The sequence below is a fragment of the Bombyx mandarina genome, chromosome 01 (genome assembly GCF_030267445.1).
Source record: "Bombyx mandarina strain Sakado chromosome 01, ASM3026744v2".
In the NCBI taxonomy this organism is placed as follows: domain Eukaryota; kingdom Metazoa; phylum Arthropoda; class Insecta; order Lepidoptera; family Bombycidae; genus Bombyx; species Bombyx mandarina.
In genome coordinates this window covers 19,520,442-19,535,907 of record NC_143208.1, presented here as the reverse complement: position 1 = coordinate 19,535,907, position 15,466 = coordinate 19,520,442, and the positions used below count along the sequence as shown (strand labels likewise).

The following is a 15,466-nucleotide window of genomic DNA, read 5'->3' as shown; positions in this document are numbered from 1 at the left end:
GGAACAAACATAGGCTTGCGTTGCCGGCGGCTCGAATTAAGAAAATAAGCAACTCTTTCAGGGGGCTGGGTGTACAGCTTTTCAACAAGATCCCACAAAACGTTCAACTACTACCTGTTCATAGATTTAAGAAAACTGTCAAGGAACGTTTGTGCAACAAGGCATATTATAAAGTTAAGGATTTTTTACTAGATGGCACTACGTGGGAATGAGGCGTTCGCTCCTGGCCTTTTCATTTTTCATTATTATTATTATTTATTTGAATTGTATTTTTTTGACTTGTTTTTTTTGTATACTGTAAATATGTTTTCTTGTTTAAAAAAAAAGAAAATAGTTGAGAAAATACAAAAAAAAAAAAAAAGCCCGCTGAGTTTGTTTCGCCGGTTCTTCTCAGGACTGTGGCTTTTTTTGGAACCGGTGGTAGAGTTAACATTTTCTTTTACATTTTGACATTCAACAAGTGTGTTTTTGATGACATCCAAGTTGAAATAAATGATTTTGAATTTGAATTTGAATTTGGAGTTTATAACGTAACATGAAATTAATTAAGTATATTTAATTTATGTATTATATAATATATATAATATTATATATGGATGTGTAATATAATATTAACAAAAAAACCGTGAAAACGATAAACGCGGCTATGAAGCGTTTAAATTTTCATGTCACCTACTGTTTTTAGTTATAGAAATTCAATGTCAATCAGAAAGGCTTGGCTTCACTTCAAGCTAGTAGTATAAGTATAGAAATTCAAGTGATAATCGAAAAATTATGGCCGAAAGGTTTGAAATATTTTAATAAAATACATTCTGAAAATTGCCTTCAAATTAAATGATGTTCATTAAAAGAGTGAGACCATTTATTCTTTAAAAAAAACAATGGTGTAAACATTCCAATGTAATTGAAAAAATACATTTATTTTTTTAAATTACTATATCTACGCAGATATTAATTGGAAGAGCGGCCTTAGCCTGATTATTATTACTAGAGGTCCCGCAGTAGTCGAAATTCGACTATAATTAATTGGAATTGCAAGCTTGTACACTATTATGATTGTATTTTATACTTCTATAATCACAAATTTCGCCAAGACTACACTACAAAAAATATTAACAAAGACAAACAATATTTAATCTCAATTTGACAACAGACCTCAAGAACAAAAGTTTGACAATAAATGTATGCATGCGTGTGTGCGTCAAATACATGGTATGTAGTGTGTGTAATGTTTTCTTTATTGATTTAATGTATCTTTTATGTATTATTTTTAAAAAAATATTAGCATTGTGCACTTCTTCTCTATATTCTCTATAAGTGTGGAAAATTTAATACTCCTCCGTCCGCGCAATTTTCGTAAAAAAGGATACAAAGTTTTTGCTTCACGTATTAATATATAGATTATAGGTGCTAACCTAGGTGACAGCTGAGAATTCGCGCATCATGAAAATTATGTTGCAAAACTTATAAAATTTATAAGTTTTGCAACATAATTTTGCAACTTCGAGAATATCCCAAAAAACACTTTAAATTCCATTGTAAGCACGTAATGTGCCACATTAGTTTTCAACACACATATTTCTGAAATGTCTTGTTTATTCGTTGATGTTCTGTCTGTTCGAGTTTAGACGTCACATAGATCCATCCCGTCTAATGGAATAAGTAAACAATAACTCCAATGAATTCTTGGAACAGAGCACGGGCTATTTTAAAAGTCAGTTTGAAATACTAGTTCAAGTTCAGATTCGTATAAATCGTTACAAATAGAACATGAAGGATGGAAACAAATTGCAAAGTTCTATCCACTTCGGGCTCCATGTCACTCACTTCACAAAAATTTGATTTAAACTTTTAGACCTCGTTGCACAAACAGATCTGTAATGAAACTGCACTCCGTTTGTCCAACTGTTGGATTAATAATTATTTTCAAATCACTATGTCGGCACGAAATCTAATCCTCAAAGGAACTATTTAATTACATTTTGGACGAGTGCTAGAAAGGGATAATCACTGAAGAGGGACCATTTTGAAAGCCCTAGGATTCATCGGAGGGGTGTTCCAGATAAACCTAGAGGCCACGTGACGCCTACCCATCAAAATTACAGATGGACGGATATTACATTTGCTGTATACTCAATTAATACACAAATTCTTTTTTGTATTCATGTGTTCGTAGGGGTCCTATGACAAAGGGGTCGACTGTTACGTCCCTGGCAGTTCACTACCAAACAAATCTCAATATTTTATTTTATTGGAGGTTTTCATTATTAAAATTTTATTTTTTAAGACGCTCACATCCTCTTGCTTTATCTACCGCATCGGCCGCTTCCGAAGTAGAGAGAGTTCTTTCATGACACCTAAAACCGCTGTGTTCCAGAGATATTTTATTCTAAGTACGAGGGCGGCACTGAAAATTTCGGGAATTAACGAAGTGACACAACATTACTATTTAAAAATGTATTTATTGCTTTTCGGAGTATTCTCCGCGAAATTTGACACATTTTTCCATACGATGGAACCAATCATTGCAGCAACCATTCCATTCGGAAGTTGGGGTCTCCAAAATGGCCGTTTTGTAGGCGTCCACAGCTTCTTCAGGTGATGAAAATCTCTGTCCACGCAATTTATTCTTTATTTTAGGGAAAGTATAGAAATCATTAGGGCTTAGGTCGGGGCTGTACGGCAGATGGTCTAATAATTTTATGTTTTCTTGCTCTAAAAACCCTTTTGTTCTGTGCACGGTGTGAGAACTCGCATTGTCGTGATGGAGGATGATGCAGCGGTTGCAGTTCTCTTTACGGAGTTCAGAAACGACCTGTGGCAAACAAATGCTAGCATACCATTCTGCATTAACCGTTCTTTGTCCCTCAAGAGGAATAGTCGTAACATGGCCGGTTTTGGAGACAAACGTGGCCACCATTTTTTTTGCAACACTCCGTGAACGAACAATTTTTGTTGGCTTTAACTCATTTTCGAACACCCAAACTCGTGACTGGTTTTTTGTTTCGGGTTCGTACGCGTATATCCAAGATTCGTCACCGAAAACAACTTTTTTACACCTAAAATTGTTCATGCAAGATTATTTGTATTTGACTCATGCCAATGTCTAAAGTTGCCTGAATTTCGCGGTATGTCACATGTCGATCTTCCTCAATCAGCTTACGCACAGCATCAACGTTTTCTTGGGTGACTGCAGTTTTTGGACGACCTTGACGGGGATCATCACTGAGCTTGACACGTCCACGTTGAAACTCAGCAAATCAGCGATAAATTGTGGTTTTGGATGGGGCTTCATCACCAAATGCAGAAATCATCCGGTCAACACACTGTTTTTGTGTTAAACCACTTCGAAAGTCATAATAAATCATCGCTCTTGAATTTTTTCGAGTCAATTCCATTTTCTCAACGACTAAACAAGTTTGACAAAACCTCGTGACAAGACTGAGAATCTTTTTTTAAATAAATAAATGGTATTCGATTTTTAAAACCAAGGAGTTTTCAATTAAAAAGATTTTAATATGACAGTAACAGTGGAAATATTCCATTCCCGATACTTTTAGTGCAGCCTAGTACCAACCGATTTTGGAATGAACTTAACTACACGTCGTTTCCTATGCGCGACGGTAACCACTCACCGCCAAGTGGCCCGTATGTTCGTCTGCCTACTAAGTCAATAAAAAACCACATATTCTCTTTAATTTTTGCCACCCTATAATATAAAGGAGAGCGGAAAACATGGTGCTAAACTAATTTTGTAAGAATCAATAATAATATCCTTTAATATCAATAATAATTCCATGGCAAAGAATTTTTTCGCGACCAAATTGCGACAATAATCCATTCAAGCCATGTCCGGTCATATATATATTTATATATATCACAACACCGAACTGGTGGACTATGTAGTCTATGTCTATGTCTATGTAGCTTCTAAACCGCTTCAACCTCATAATGCAGTGTTTTGAAGCAATTCAGATAATTTTTTGCATCGAGTAAGCGAGTCAATGCTCTTTTTCATCAGGAAGGCAAACAATCAGTTTTCGATTAAGCGTCGTCACAGCCCCTAATAACCATCGAGGTCTGAGGGAGATGGCTACACTAAATCTCCGGTGCGAGCTGAACATCTGTATATGTACAGGCTCGTTGACCACAACAAGCGACAATGCCCGGGGGTTTTGGTACATCTCTACTAACCTATCGACTACAGAATTACTCGTAATCTTCATGTAATTTCATAGAATATTCCCACCTGTCGATAGTCATTATTATACAAAACTGTTTGTTTGTATAATATAGACACCGATTTTGACCTTGTTGATGAAGGACGGTTCAGATGTAGTAGCGAGCTTACTGTGACTACCTATTATTTGATTATCAACAAATACCGATTTTGTTCCAAACTGACATGGAGACTAACTGAATAATGAAAATGACGATCGATATTAAGTCATCAAATATTACTTCTAATGCGTTTATCTTCTATATTTTTGATTTAGCACGCATTGCATAGTTTACGACGGAGCGCCCTAAATATTTGAAGAACACCCACGCTCAGTATATGCAGAAAATCTAATTTACGACTGATGTTTCCACTCGCAAACAAACAAAGCAAAAGAACGTTCGTTCTTACAAGACTAAAATATAACGCTGTGTGAGCTTATATAGATATGGTGTTCTTTAACTCATTGACTGCCATGTAGGTCACCGGTGCCCTACACGGCGCACTGAAGTGATGTATGTCGATTTCTGTCTTCGATCTTCTTAGTAAGCCGCTGGAATATCTGGTAAGCTCTAGGAAAGACGAATCCGAAGATAGTGAGAATGAATCTATTTTTAAGAGACCTAAAAGAATAAAACAAAAGAAGGCAAACTTAGGCATTCCAGTTGCCTTAGCAACAGCGATAGACATAATCACTTCAGTGCGCCGCGTTGGGCACCGGTGACCTACATGGCAGTCAATGTGTTAAAAAAATCCAGTGGCGTCGTGAATGAGTTGCGTGTCTGTTTATATTATTGAATCACCCCTTATCGGCTTGTGTGCAGTGATGCACTTTCATACGTTTAAAACAAGGTGCGACTGCTCGCTAACTGTTATTAAACAAGTTTGCACTCTCCAGCTACACTCAGTGTCTGTCTGCTGCGTGTTTGTTGTTTGTTTATTTGACGGAGCCGAGACTACTACACTTTACTACAGAGACAAAGGCATGCTAATAAGTGGGAAGTAATACTGGCGTAAAGACTGTGTGCTTTGGTTTCATTACGTTCCATTGAACTGTGTGTGTTGGCTTTATTAAAGAGCTCGTGAGGAATTTTGTCGTAAAATTAGCCAATTTTTTTTATTGCTTAGATGTGTGGACGAGCTTACAGCCCACTTGATGTTAAGTGGTTACTGGAGCCTATAGACATCTACAGCGTAGATGCGCTACCCACCTTGAGAATAAGTTCTAAGGTCTCAAGTATAGTTACATTACATAACAAATGATTTCACTGACGACATTATTTACAAAGCATGTTTATGTTGAAAGTGAATTAAAAACAAATGGCGAACTGCATTATACGAGGGCGGCACTGAAAATTTCGGGAATTAACGAAGTGACACAACATTACTATTTAAAAATGTATTTATCGCTTTTCGAAGTATTCTCCGCGAAATTTGACACATTTTTCCATACGATGGAACCTATCATTGAAGCAACCATTCCATTCAGAAGTTGGGGTCTCCAAAATTGCCGTTTTGTAGGCGTCCACAGCTTCTTCAGGTGATGAAAATCTCTGTCCACGCAATTTATTCTTTATTTTAGGGAAAGTATAGAAATCATTAGGGCTTAGGTCGGGGCTGTACGGCGGATGGTCTAATAATTCTATGTTTTCTTGCTCTAAAAACTCTTTTGTTCTGTGCGCGGTGTGAGAACTCGCATTGTCGTGATGAAGGATGATGCGGCGGTTGCAGTTCTCTTTACGGAGTTCAGAAACGACCTGTGGCAAACAAATGCTAGCATACCATTCTGCATTAACCGTTCTTTGTCCCTCAAGAGGAATAGTCGTAACATGGCCGGTTTTGGAGACAAACGTGGCCACCATTTTTTTTTGCAACACTCCGTGAACGAACAATTTTTGTTGGCTTTAACTCATTTTCGAACACCGAAACTCGTGACTGATTTTTTGTTTCGGGTTCGTACGCGTATATCCAAGATTCGTCACCTGATACAATGTTGTATAGAGCATTTGAGGATCCTGCGTGGAATCTTTCGAGAGTTCTGACGCACCAAGTAACGCGAGCCGCTTTTTGCTCTTCACAGAGCGAATGCGGTATCCATCGGGAAAACAACTTTTTTACACCTAATTGTTCATGCAAGATTATTTGTATTTGACTCATGCCAATGTCTAAAGTTGCCTGAATTTCGCGGTATGTCACATGTCGATCTTCCTCAATCAGCTTACGCACAGCATCAACGTTTTCTTGGGTGACTGCAGTTTTTGGACGACCTTGACGGGGATCATCACTGAGCTTGACACGTCCACGTTGAAACTCAGCAAACCAGCGATAAATTGTGGTTTTGGGTGGGGCTTCATCACCAAATGTAGAAATCATCCGGTCAACACACTGTTTTTGTGTTAAACCACTTCGAAAGTCATAATAAATCATCGCTCTTGAATTTTCTCGAGTCAATTCCATTTTCTCAACGACTAAACAAGTTTGACAAGACCGAGAATCTTTTTTTAAATAAATAAATGGTATTCGATTATTAAAACCAAGGAGTTTTCAATTAAAAAGATTTTAATATGACAGGAACAGTGGAAATATTCCATTCCCGATACTTTTAGTGCAGCCCTCGTAGTCAACCGATCGCTGATCACTGACGAGTGATACCGATTACCGAATATAATATTTTACTACCTTAAACACAAGGCTTAAATCTGCGGAGTTGAACCCTCTCATCACAATGTTGAAACATTCATGACAACGGATTACTATGTAATTATTCACATTATTCAGTTACGTTGATGGCCCATAAAATCAGAAAGTTTAAAGAGTAAAACGTTCGTATTACTGTAGTATACATGTAGTTTGTTCCTGGGACAGATATAAAATTATCGGAGTACATACGGACGGCTTCCGCGGCGAAGGAAATCGGAACTCAAACAACGATTTCCTTGCTGTTTATTTATGCCGCACAAGCAAGCGTGCGCTACGGCTTAAAAAGGGAACCAGTACGCCGCGGGCACGTCTCAACGAACAAAAAAACATTACCTCACTGAAAAGTGAACGTTAAAAAAGAACATTGAGTTCGCTTAACCCTTGTATTGCAGTATCTCATATCTGTCGTTTCGCAACAATTTTCCGTAAACAAATTCGAACTGACTTTTCCCTCTGTAGCCATACTTTTGTATCGTTTTTAAATGCCCATGCCCATAGCCCATATAATAGAAAAGCTGCCCAGGTTTCAAAATGAAATAAATATTATAGTCTTACAGTCTCATATCCGACGTTGGCGGATTGTATACGGATTGAAATTTACATGAAGTAATGAGTAAGTCAAGCGCGCGATGTACTGATGAGAAACATTTTTGCTTAGGTGGGTGAATTAGCTCATAGCCCAGCTGGTGCCCGTTGATATCCCGACGCGAATGCCGTCATCCCCCTTGACATTTGCGACCGAAATCTCGATTCGATCGACCATTAAACAGTTCCAGTTTGAAGGGTATATAGTATACAGTTGCATTTTTTAGGGTATATCAATAATGTTGGCAATAAAATTTAGAGTTCAACCTCAGGCCTCAAGGTGAATGGCAAACGTCTCATCTTGGGTGGATACTTGTATACGGGTACAACAAGTAAGTACGCGAACTCATCGATACACCAAAATTTACATTTTTATGTCCGGAAAAACTTATTCAGAATTTACCAAGATTTAAAATATAAAGTTTACAAACTACTTATTCTTACTGATTTTGCATACGTTACGTTGTTGCTTTTTTTTCTCAAATAAAATGAGCTGCTGCGGGCAAGGAACGCATCTTCTTTGATTCTTCAGCGAACTTTATGAATCATCTCAACAAAATAAAAACTTGATTGCTGAACACACCCTTGTGAAACCGTAGCGAGAAGGCTATATTTTTTAGCAAAGGATCGTCTCGCAATATTATTATTGCTCGTTGGAGCAGTCAGTTTATTTTTTACTTCGACTTTTTTTTGTAATATTATATTTAACGTTGCTTTCATCATACAAAGTCGTTTACCGTCCGTTAAAAAATTCCAACATAGGCTTTCTTGATGGCTCCGATCGACTAGGAATATATGGTATGTTTTCACCGTTTGGTATTATGATTACACTAAGGTCCTATCAGCTAATCCGCTGTACAGTTCGTTCAAGATGATCAAATATTTCTATTGAATGACCATCGGATAATAATCATCTAGGTAATAGTAGTAAAATGGATTTTTTTTCTCTCTTCAATTTGTTTAGTAAATTTAAATCTTATATATTTTTATTAAAATAATGAAAACTAATTTTGTGTTCCATTTATGTGCAATATTTAAAAATATATGCCTAATGGTACTTATCAATCTCAATCTTGAATCACGCCTGTATTGTTAAACATAATTCCATAAAATATATAGATTCGAAATGTATATTTAAATATATGTGTAAATGATATCGGTATGTCGAACATTGGACGATTATTGTGGTGTATATCTAAACTAAACAAATTAGTCGTAAGTAACGAGAATATTGACGACAGCTGAATCTCGGTCACGCTAAGTACTGCAGCCTAATATGCAAGTTGCGACCTACATCCTAAGGCGAGTGGGCTGACATGCAAGCTTTGGAGTCATATTAAAGAAAATAACACAAAATGAACAATGTGAAAAATGTGAACAAGACAACAAAAGTAAATATTTTTTCTGTTCTTGTCTTTATTCACCTACTACCTAACTCTACTAAAGTTATCGTACTATTATTCGTAAAAACGTACTAATTTGTAACGAATTTAATTTGAGTTTAAATCTGAATTTTCAATTTGGTTTTTGTGTATAGAAAGAAAAAGTGCGTACCATTAAAAATATTAATATTAACGTGTGCTAAATCATAATAAGTCTCTCGATAAGTAGTTGCGAGTATTCGGGCGAGATTTTTAACTTATTTCAATAAAATAAGTGAAATCTAGAAAAATGTACAGGTAAAATTATAATTATGATGAGGTCTTGTGTTTTTAAGACTGACGATTAATTTTATTTTACAGTTGTTTCTATGTTACTCGTACCTATAGATAATGCTTTGATGCTATTTGGCCTGATTTCCACGAGGATAATATCAAAGCAATACCTGCTATGATATATTGACTGTGATTACACTCGTACTACTAAGCAAATAAAATTAAATTAAAACTAAATATTTATTATGTACATAACCGATGTTAGTTTCACAGCTACGAATTCTGAAATTTAAACACACGAGACGATTCGAAAAAATACTGTTTGATGTAAACAATCATAAGGGTGTGAGATTTATCACTTGGAAAGCCGCTTTGGCTATCGATGATGCCATTTGTTTTTTGCCATATGTTAAGTGAAAACTCGAAAGCGATAACGTTGTCGTCTTTTTTAAATCAGTCTTCAGGGAAACCAAGCAATACTATCCATTCAAAAGCGTCACTACTTTTGTCGAGGTTTTTTATATATATACTAGCTGACCCGGCAAACTTCGTAGTGCCTCAATCGATAAATAAAAGACCTAAACTTTTGTATAAAATAAACTTCATTTTTTTTAAAATATAATTCCGAACATTTTCATATTTTTTAAACCTTCTCTGGTCTTCCACGAATAATTCAAGACCAAAATTAGACAAATCGGTCCAGCCGTTCTCGAGTTTTAGCGAGACTAACGAACAGCAATTCATTTATATATATATATATATAGATATATTGTTTTGATTGTTTTGATGGGTGGACGAGGTCACAGCCTACCTGGTGTTAAGTGGTTACTGGAGCCCATAGACATCTACGACCCACCTTGAGATATAAGTTCTAAGGTCTCAGTATAGTTACAACGGCTACCCCACCCTTCAAACCGAAACGCATTAATTGATTCACGGCAGAAATAGGCAGGGCGGTGGTACCTACCCGTGCGGACTCATAACACGTCCTACCACCAGTAATTCAACAAAAAAAATCTACGTATAAATGCGTTTAATATCGTGAGCTACTTACTTGATCCACTGCCCGGTCTGGTCTGCGTGGCTCGCCGCGCCGCCCGACGGTCCGCACGCTTCCTCAGGCACGGTAGTGTTTGCTGCACCGCACGACGAAAGTTTTGCCCGCTCAAGCAATACAACATGAAGTTGATACCGAAGTTGGTGTTGAAGAACAGTAAGCTCAGCTGCTGAACCGCCGCCCACCGACCGCTGTACTCTTCTTCGTTCTGTTCGAAACACCGGTTACATTAATTATACAGAAACATATAACGTTTTATTAAAATACGCAATGCTTACAAATGCAAGTACGAGCTTCGAATTTGTCCTGTACCAAACTAAAGGTAACCTTATCAGAATATCCTGTAACTGTAACTCGGTATACCCAGTTCTAACAGAAGTACATAATGCAACATTAACGGGGAATTTAATGCAGTAAACGTGAAACGTCAAAGGGAAATCGTCGCTCCCTTCTGCCCTTAGGGAGGTTATAATCGGAAGCGAAGCGAAAACGTTTCGGCGCCCTTGAACTTGCCCGTCTGAGCCTTGTGTTATCGGTGCAACGCAAAGAGAATAACAAATCTCCATGCGGCGTTTAACAATAGACCGAGGGAAATTGGACTGTCTTGTAGCGTGTACACGAGATCGGGTATCGCAGGCGTCTCACCTGTCCCCTTGCCTCACACCAGGTATCTACTCGCAAACTCATGTTCAAGCACTGCTTTGTATTAACATGGACCGAATAATTCTCAGAGTACTCCTGTCTCGTTCAACGCCTCATTAAACGCGCCTATATAAAGAATTGTATGAAATAAAGTGATTGTAGAAACAACGCACCAAAATGATTTAATAGCCTGTTGATGTATCGAGTCTCCAGTAATAATTATAAAAGTCGAATCGGAAGTTTCGGTCCAATGAGAATGAGTAAATAACAGAAATAATCGGTCCGATAAACAAAATGATTTGAAGTTTGCAACAGATAATTTTCAAATTGCACTTTTATAACTATCCAAACTATGTAGTTGTAATAAAAATCTACATTTCTTTCATCGACTCAATGCATTCGGTTATGGAATTCTGGAGGCTTTTTTTAAACTTTCACTTACAAAACGCGACAGCGAAAAGAAAGTATTACTCGAAATGAAGAAATTGCTCGGGTGGTAAGTCGGGATCTTGTTGACGCCATAAAGGGCTTACGGTACGTCACCCAGCAATAAAGTGGTATAGCTTTAGGCAATGTGTGTGCGCCACAGCCTTTATAGAAACCCGTATTTGATTTCGAAAAAGAAAAGTTCACAAGCGTCAGTGAAACAAAAATTTTAACTGAGTTGAAGAGGATGCTCCTAATTAGCAGCGAGGTTTTTATAGTACAATCTCATTGTTGTTCTTATTATATCGAACCGTCTTTGCGACTACGTGCTTTTTGTTATTTATAATTCAATTCAATTTTTAATAAAATTTTCTTTATTTTAAGATGTAACAATCTTTTTGTGTATTTAAAAATAAAACTACGAGACACATGCCAGAACCAATAACAGAAGTTTACCTAACGCTAACCCACTGCGGTTAATAGTGGTGCCGCTATGAATGAAAGTTTAACGACACGCGCTCGAAAACGATTTAGTTCAAACAGCGTAGCCTCGATAAACTTAATCGAATCTTAATCGAATTTAGTCATCGGCTTCTCTGAAGAAGAGAACACAATTTGTACGCAGTTTAGTGTTAACAGTTTCTTGATGTGCGAACAAGTGCGAAACAAAACAGCCTTTTAAGAATAGAAATTTAGTCAATCGAAAGAGTTTGATGAACACAAACTCAATTAAGAAACGCTTAATAAAATCGAAACGATATGTATCGATTCAACAGCAGTTTGCCTTTTTAAATTCTCTCGTTGAAATAGTAAAGTGATATAGTTGGTGTATTTACTATTTGATAAAGCATTTGATATATTTATGTAAATTTTGAAATAATGCAATTATATAATACATAAAGGCACAATTAAAATACCATAATATTATTATAGCTCCGCACAAATGATATCGGTATTACAAATTTGATTTAATTATGATAATGCTTTTTGGCACAAGATTTGCGACATTTATATGCTTAGCCTTGAAGCTTATTACCCATCCATTCAATATAACTCAGATTCAGTAGACTTCAGACAGAAGGATTCAGTAGAAAAACAAAATGATAGTAGCTAGTCTGCTTCAAATTTAACTTGGGACAGACGGAAACGCGAATTTCAACGTTGTCAGTAAAGCGACCCCACTCAAACAAGGAAGAAACTTCCCTTTGCATTTTTAATTAGACGATATTATAAGGTAGAAGTTGAAGTCAGCGCGTTCCGGCACGGTCCTTGTTTGTAGAAAATTCATTGCAATTACCGGTTCACGATTAGTTTTGCTTCAGACGTAATCTTTATGTACCTAATTTAAAAGTTGCTTCATCACCACAAATTAAGTAAAGGACTGAAGTTCCAGCGCTGCATTTTATGTTTATTACAAATACGCGCAACGTGTAATCGCTAACATCTCATGTGTAAGAATTTCTACTTGAATAAAGTTTGCGTAAATGCGCATTTTATTGTCGATCGTAAAAACTGTCTACGATGTTGTTAGTCTTCATTTTAGTAGTAAACACCCTGTATATCTACTGCTTTTTCACTTAAAATATACATTTAATCGATTACTATGTTTTACTGTCTCAAGAAACAGCTTCGGTAGTGACAAGTCCTTATGAATATTGTATTTATTTACCAAAATGTGTCGCTTGTAGAATCTATTTTAATACTTATCTTTCGAAGAACAAAACCGAAAGCAAATCGAGGAAAATGCTATTGTATTTTAAAGTGAAGAAGCTAGAAAATCAGTACTCCCTCAAAAAGAGCCCTAACGCGCGGTAAATTACTTTTTGAGCGACTCTGTTCTCGACACTGAACTGTACAAACATATGCTGTTCATTCAAAAGCGTTTGAAATCTTACAATGAACTTCAGGCAGCGGTAGAGTAGATGATAGAAGTAGAAGTGTAAATTGTACTGAGAATTAAACGCGTCCGATAGTTGTTTGCGAGGTGTCGCTCTATGTTTCCGACTGCCTCTGTTATAAAAAATATCATGGCTCTAAAGCTGAGGCGTCACCTGAGCGTCAGGTGTTGATGATAATCAAATGCTTTTTTATTTATTAGTCTTTAGGAATTTGATACATCTTACATAAAACCAAAGTAGCTAACACACAAGCGAAAATATATTTCAGATTTGTGGTCACTGAATTAAAAATAACTGCGCCTATACATTACGTTACGATCCGTAATTTTATATTGTTATCGATGTGTTGTAATTTTAGTATAAAAAATCCGGCAGCATTTTTATTTTAAACAAACTGCAATTTGGGTTCATAATTGCTAGTTCTAACTTGCTAGTTCTTGGAGTAATCAAATAGCGGAATGCTCGATATAAAATAACCCCTCGATTCCAAAATACATTACAAACTAGTCACGGTCGATTATGATTGCGTTAAAATTGAAGACATTCGACAAAAATTAAATTGTGTGTGACTGTAGAATGGCACAACTTCATGAGTGGGTATCGTAAAAGGCAAGTAAGGGAGTCATCGGAGGATGGGTATCAGCGCTCACTGAATGTTATACCAGTGCACTGCAATTGCTAATTAGCATTTGCTGGGGTTACACCTCTAAGCCATGGCTATTTATACCGCAAATCAGTCACGCGTTCTGATTTAACAGGTGGGGTAAGTGTTATACAACTGTGCCTCATGTCTTAAGCTATTATAGATGACGGTACATAAACTTTGATGATATTCTAGTAACCACCATATGACCAAATCATCAGGGGATATGACGTGATTTCCTTCACCTACCTATGAGATGAAAAGCAAATAAATAAATATATGAAGTCTCTTCCGTTTTTAGTACTATGTTGTATTATTGTAGTCCCGACATTTTAAAGTATTCGAATGTCATCATCATCATCATCATCTCAGCCTATAGCTGTCCAGTGCTGAACATAGGCCACTCCGATCGATCCCCAGTGCGTTCGGTCCGTTGCCACCTGAATCCAACGTCACCCAGCGATTATCACTAAGTCGACGATCCGTCTAGTAGAAGTGGCTGTCCCACACCCCGCTTGCCAGTACGTGGTCTCCACCAGGAATCTTTGTATCCATTGTCAGTCTGGACGTTAATAAAACCCTTGATGGCTTTCAAAAACACAGCTATTTACTAAGAGAGAGCGTTTATCGAGCAGTGCTTCAATTAATCGAAACCTGAAACGATTCCATATTTGATTTCCTTCTCAATCTGATTTGATCGAGTCAAGAAACAAAACTCGGGGAATATAAAGTAGATTATCTTGACCTCAAGTCCGCAGTCAAGTCGTAATGGTTTCTTAATTTAAGCGAGCAATTCTGATAACAAATTAGACGACAGGCTTTTCGAGTGTTTTTCTGCAAATTTACAAGTACGTTTAGGTAGAAGTTGCGGTTTCTTTGTAAAACGCCTTGAGAATTTATTTGATGTAACGAACGAAGCCAGCTTTCATGTTCTTTTTTTTTTTTTTTTTTTTATTGCTTAGATGGGTGGACGAGCTCAAAGCCCACCTGGTGTTAAGTGGTTACTGGAGCCCATAGACATCCACAACGTAAATGCGCCACCCACCTTGAGATACAAGTTCTAAGGTCTCAAGTATAGTTACAACGGCTGCCCCACCCTTAAAACCGAAACGCATTACTGCTTCACGGCAGAAATAGGCAGGGTGGTGGTACCCACCCGCGCGGACTCACAAGAGGTCCTACCACCAGTAATAAGTGTTCCTAAGTATTTCATTATTACGCGGTCACGTTTGCATGAATATGAACGTAAGGAGTAACGTCTTTGAAATATTTTTGTTTTTATATTCGAATGTTAAAATACTTAGTCTGGCCATAAATACTATTACAATAAAAAACAAAAAAAAACTATTGCTAATAACATTTATTACTTTCACAGTGTGTTAGTTTAATACATAAATATAAAACAATTTAAAGTATAAAAAACTTATTCGATGTGGTCTCGATTGGCTGCAATACAGCCCTTTAAACGTTGAGGCCAGTTATCAATAGAAGCACGCACTCTTTCCATGGAAAAATTTTCACTGTCAATCGTACGGATTGTTTTAGGGACTCGAAATTATCATGGCGTTTAGAGCTAGCCGTACTCTCTAAAACTGACCATAAATCATAATCCAGCGGACTAGACGACGGCCAGTCTTCAGC

General features: G+C 37.0%; 2 protein-coding genes across 10 annotated transcripts in view; one reads left to right on the top strand and one right to left on the bottom strand.

The window, feature by feature from the left end:
• Positions 1-15,466, top strand: part of fry (microtubule binding protein furry) — a 177,739-nt gene that overhangs the window by 88,381 nt on the left and 73,892 nt on the right. The window lies entirely within an intron of this gene.
• Positions 1-15,466, bottom strand: part of NGR-A18 (neuropeptide receptor A18) — a 40,458-nt gene that overhangs the window by 15,230 nt on the left and 9,762 nt on the right. For both annotated transcript variants that reach the window (XM_089732061.1, XM_028171005.2), the window contains exon 2: positions 10,214-10,424. In XM_089732061.1, coding sequence (XP_089588187.1) covers positions 10,214-10,424 — 211 coding nt within the window. The remainder of the gene's footprint in view (positions 1-10,213; positions 10,425-15,466) is intronic.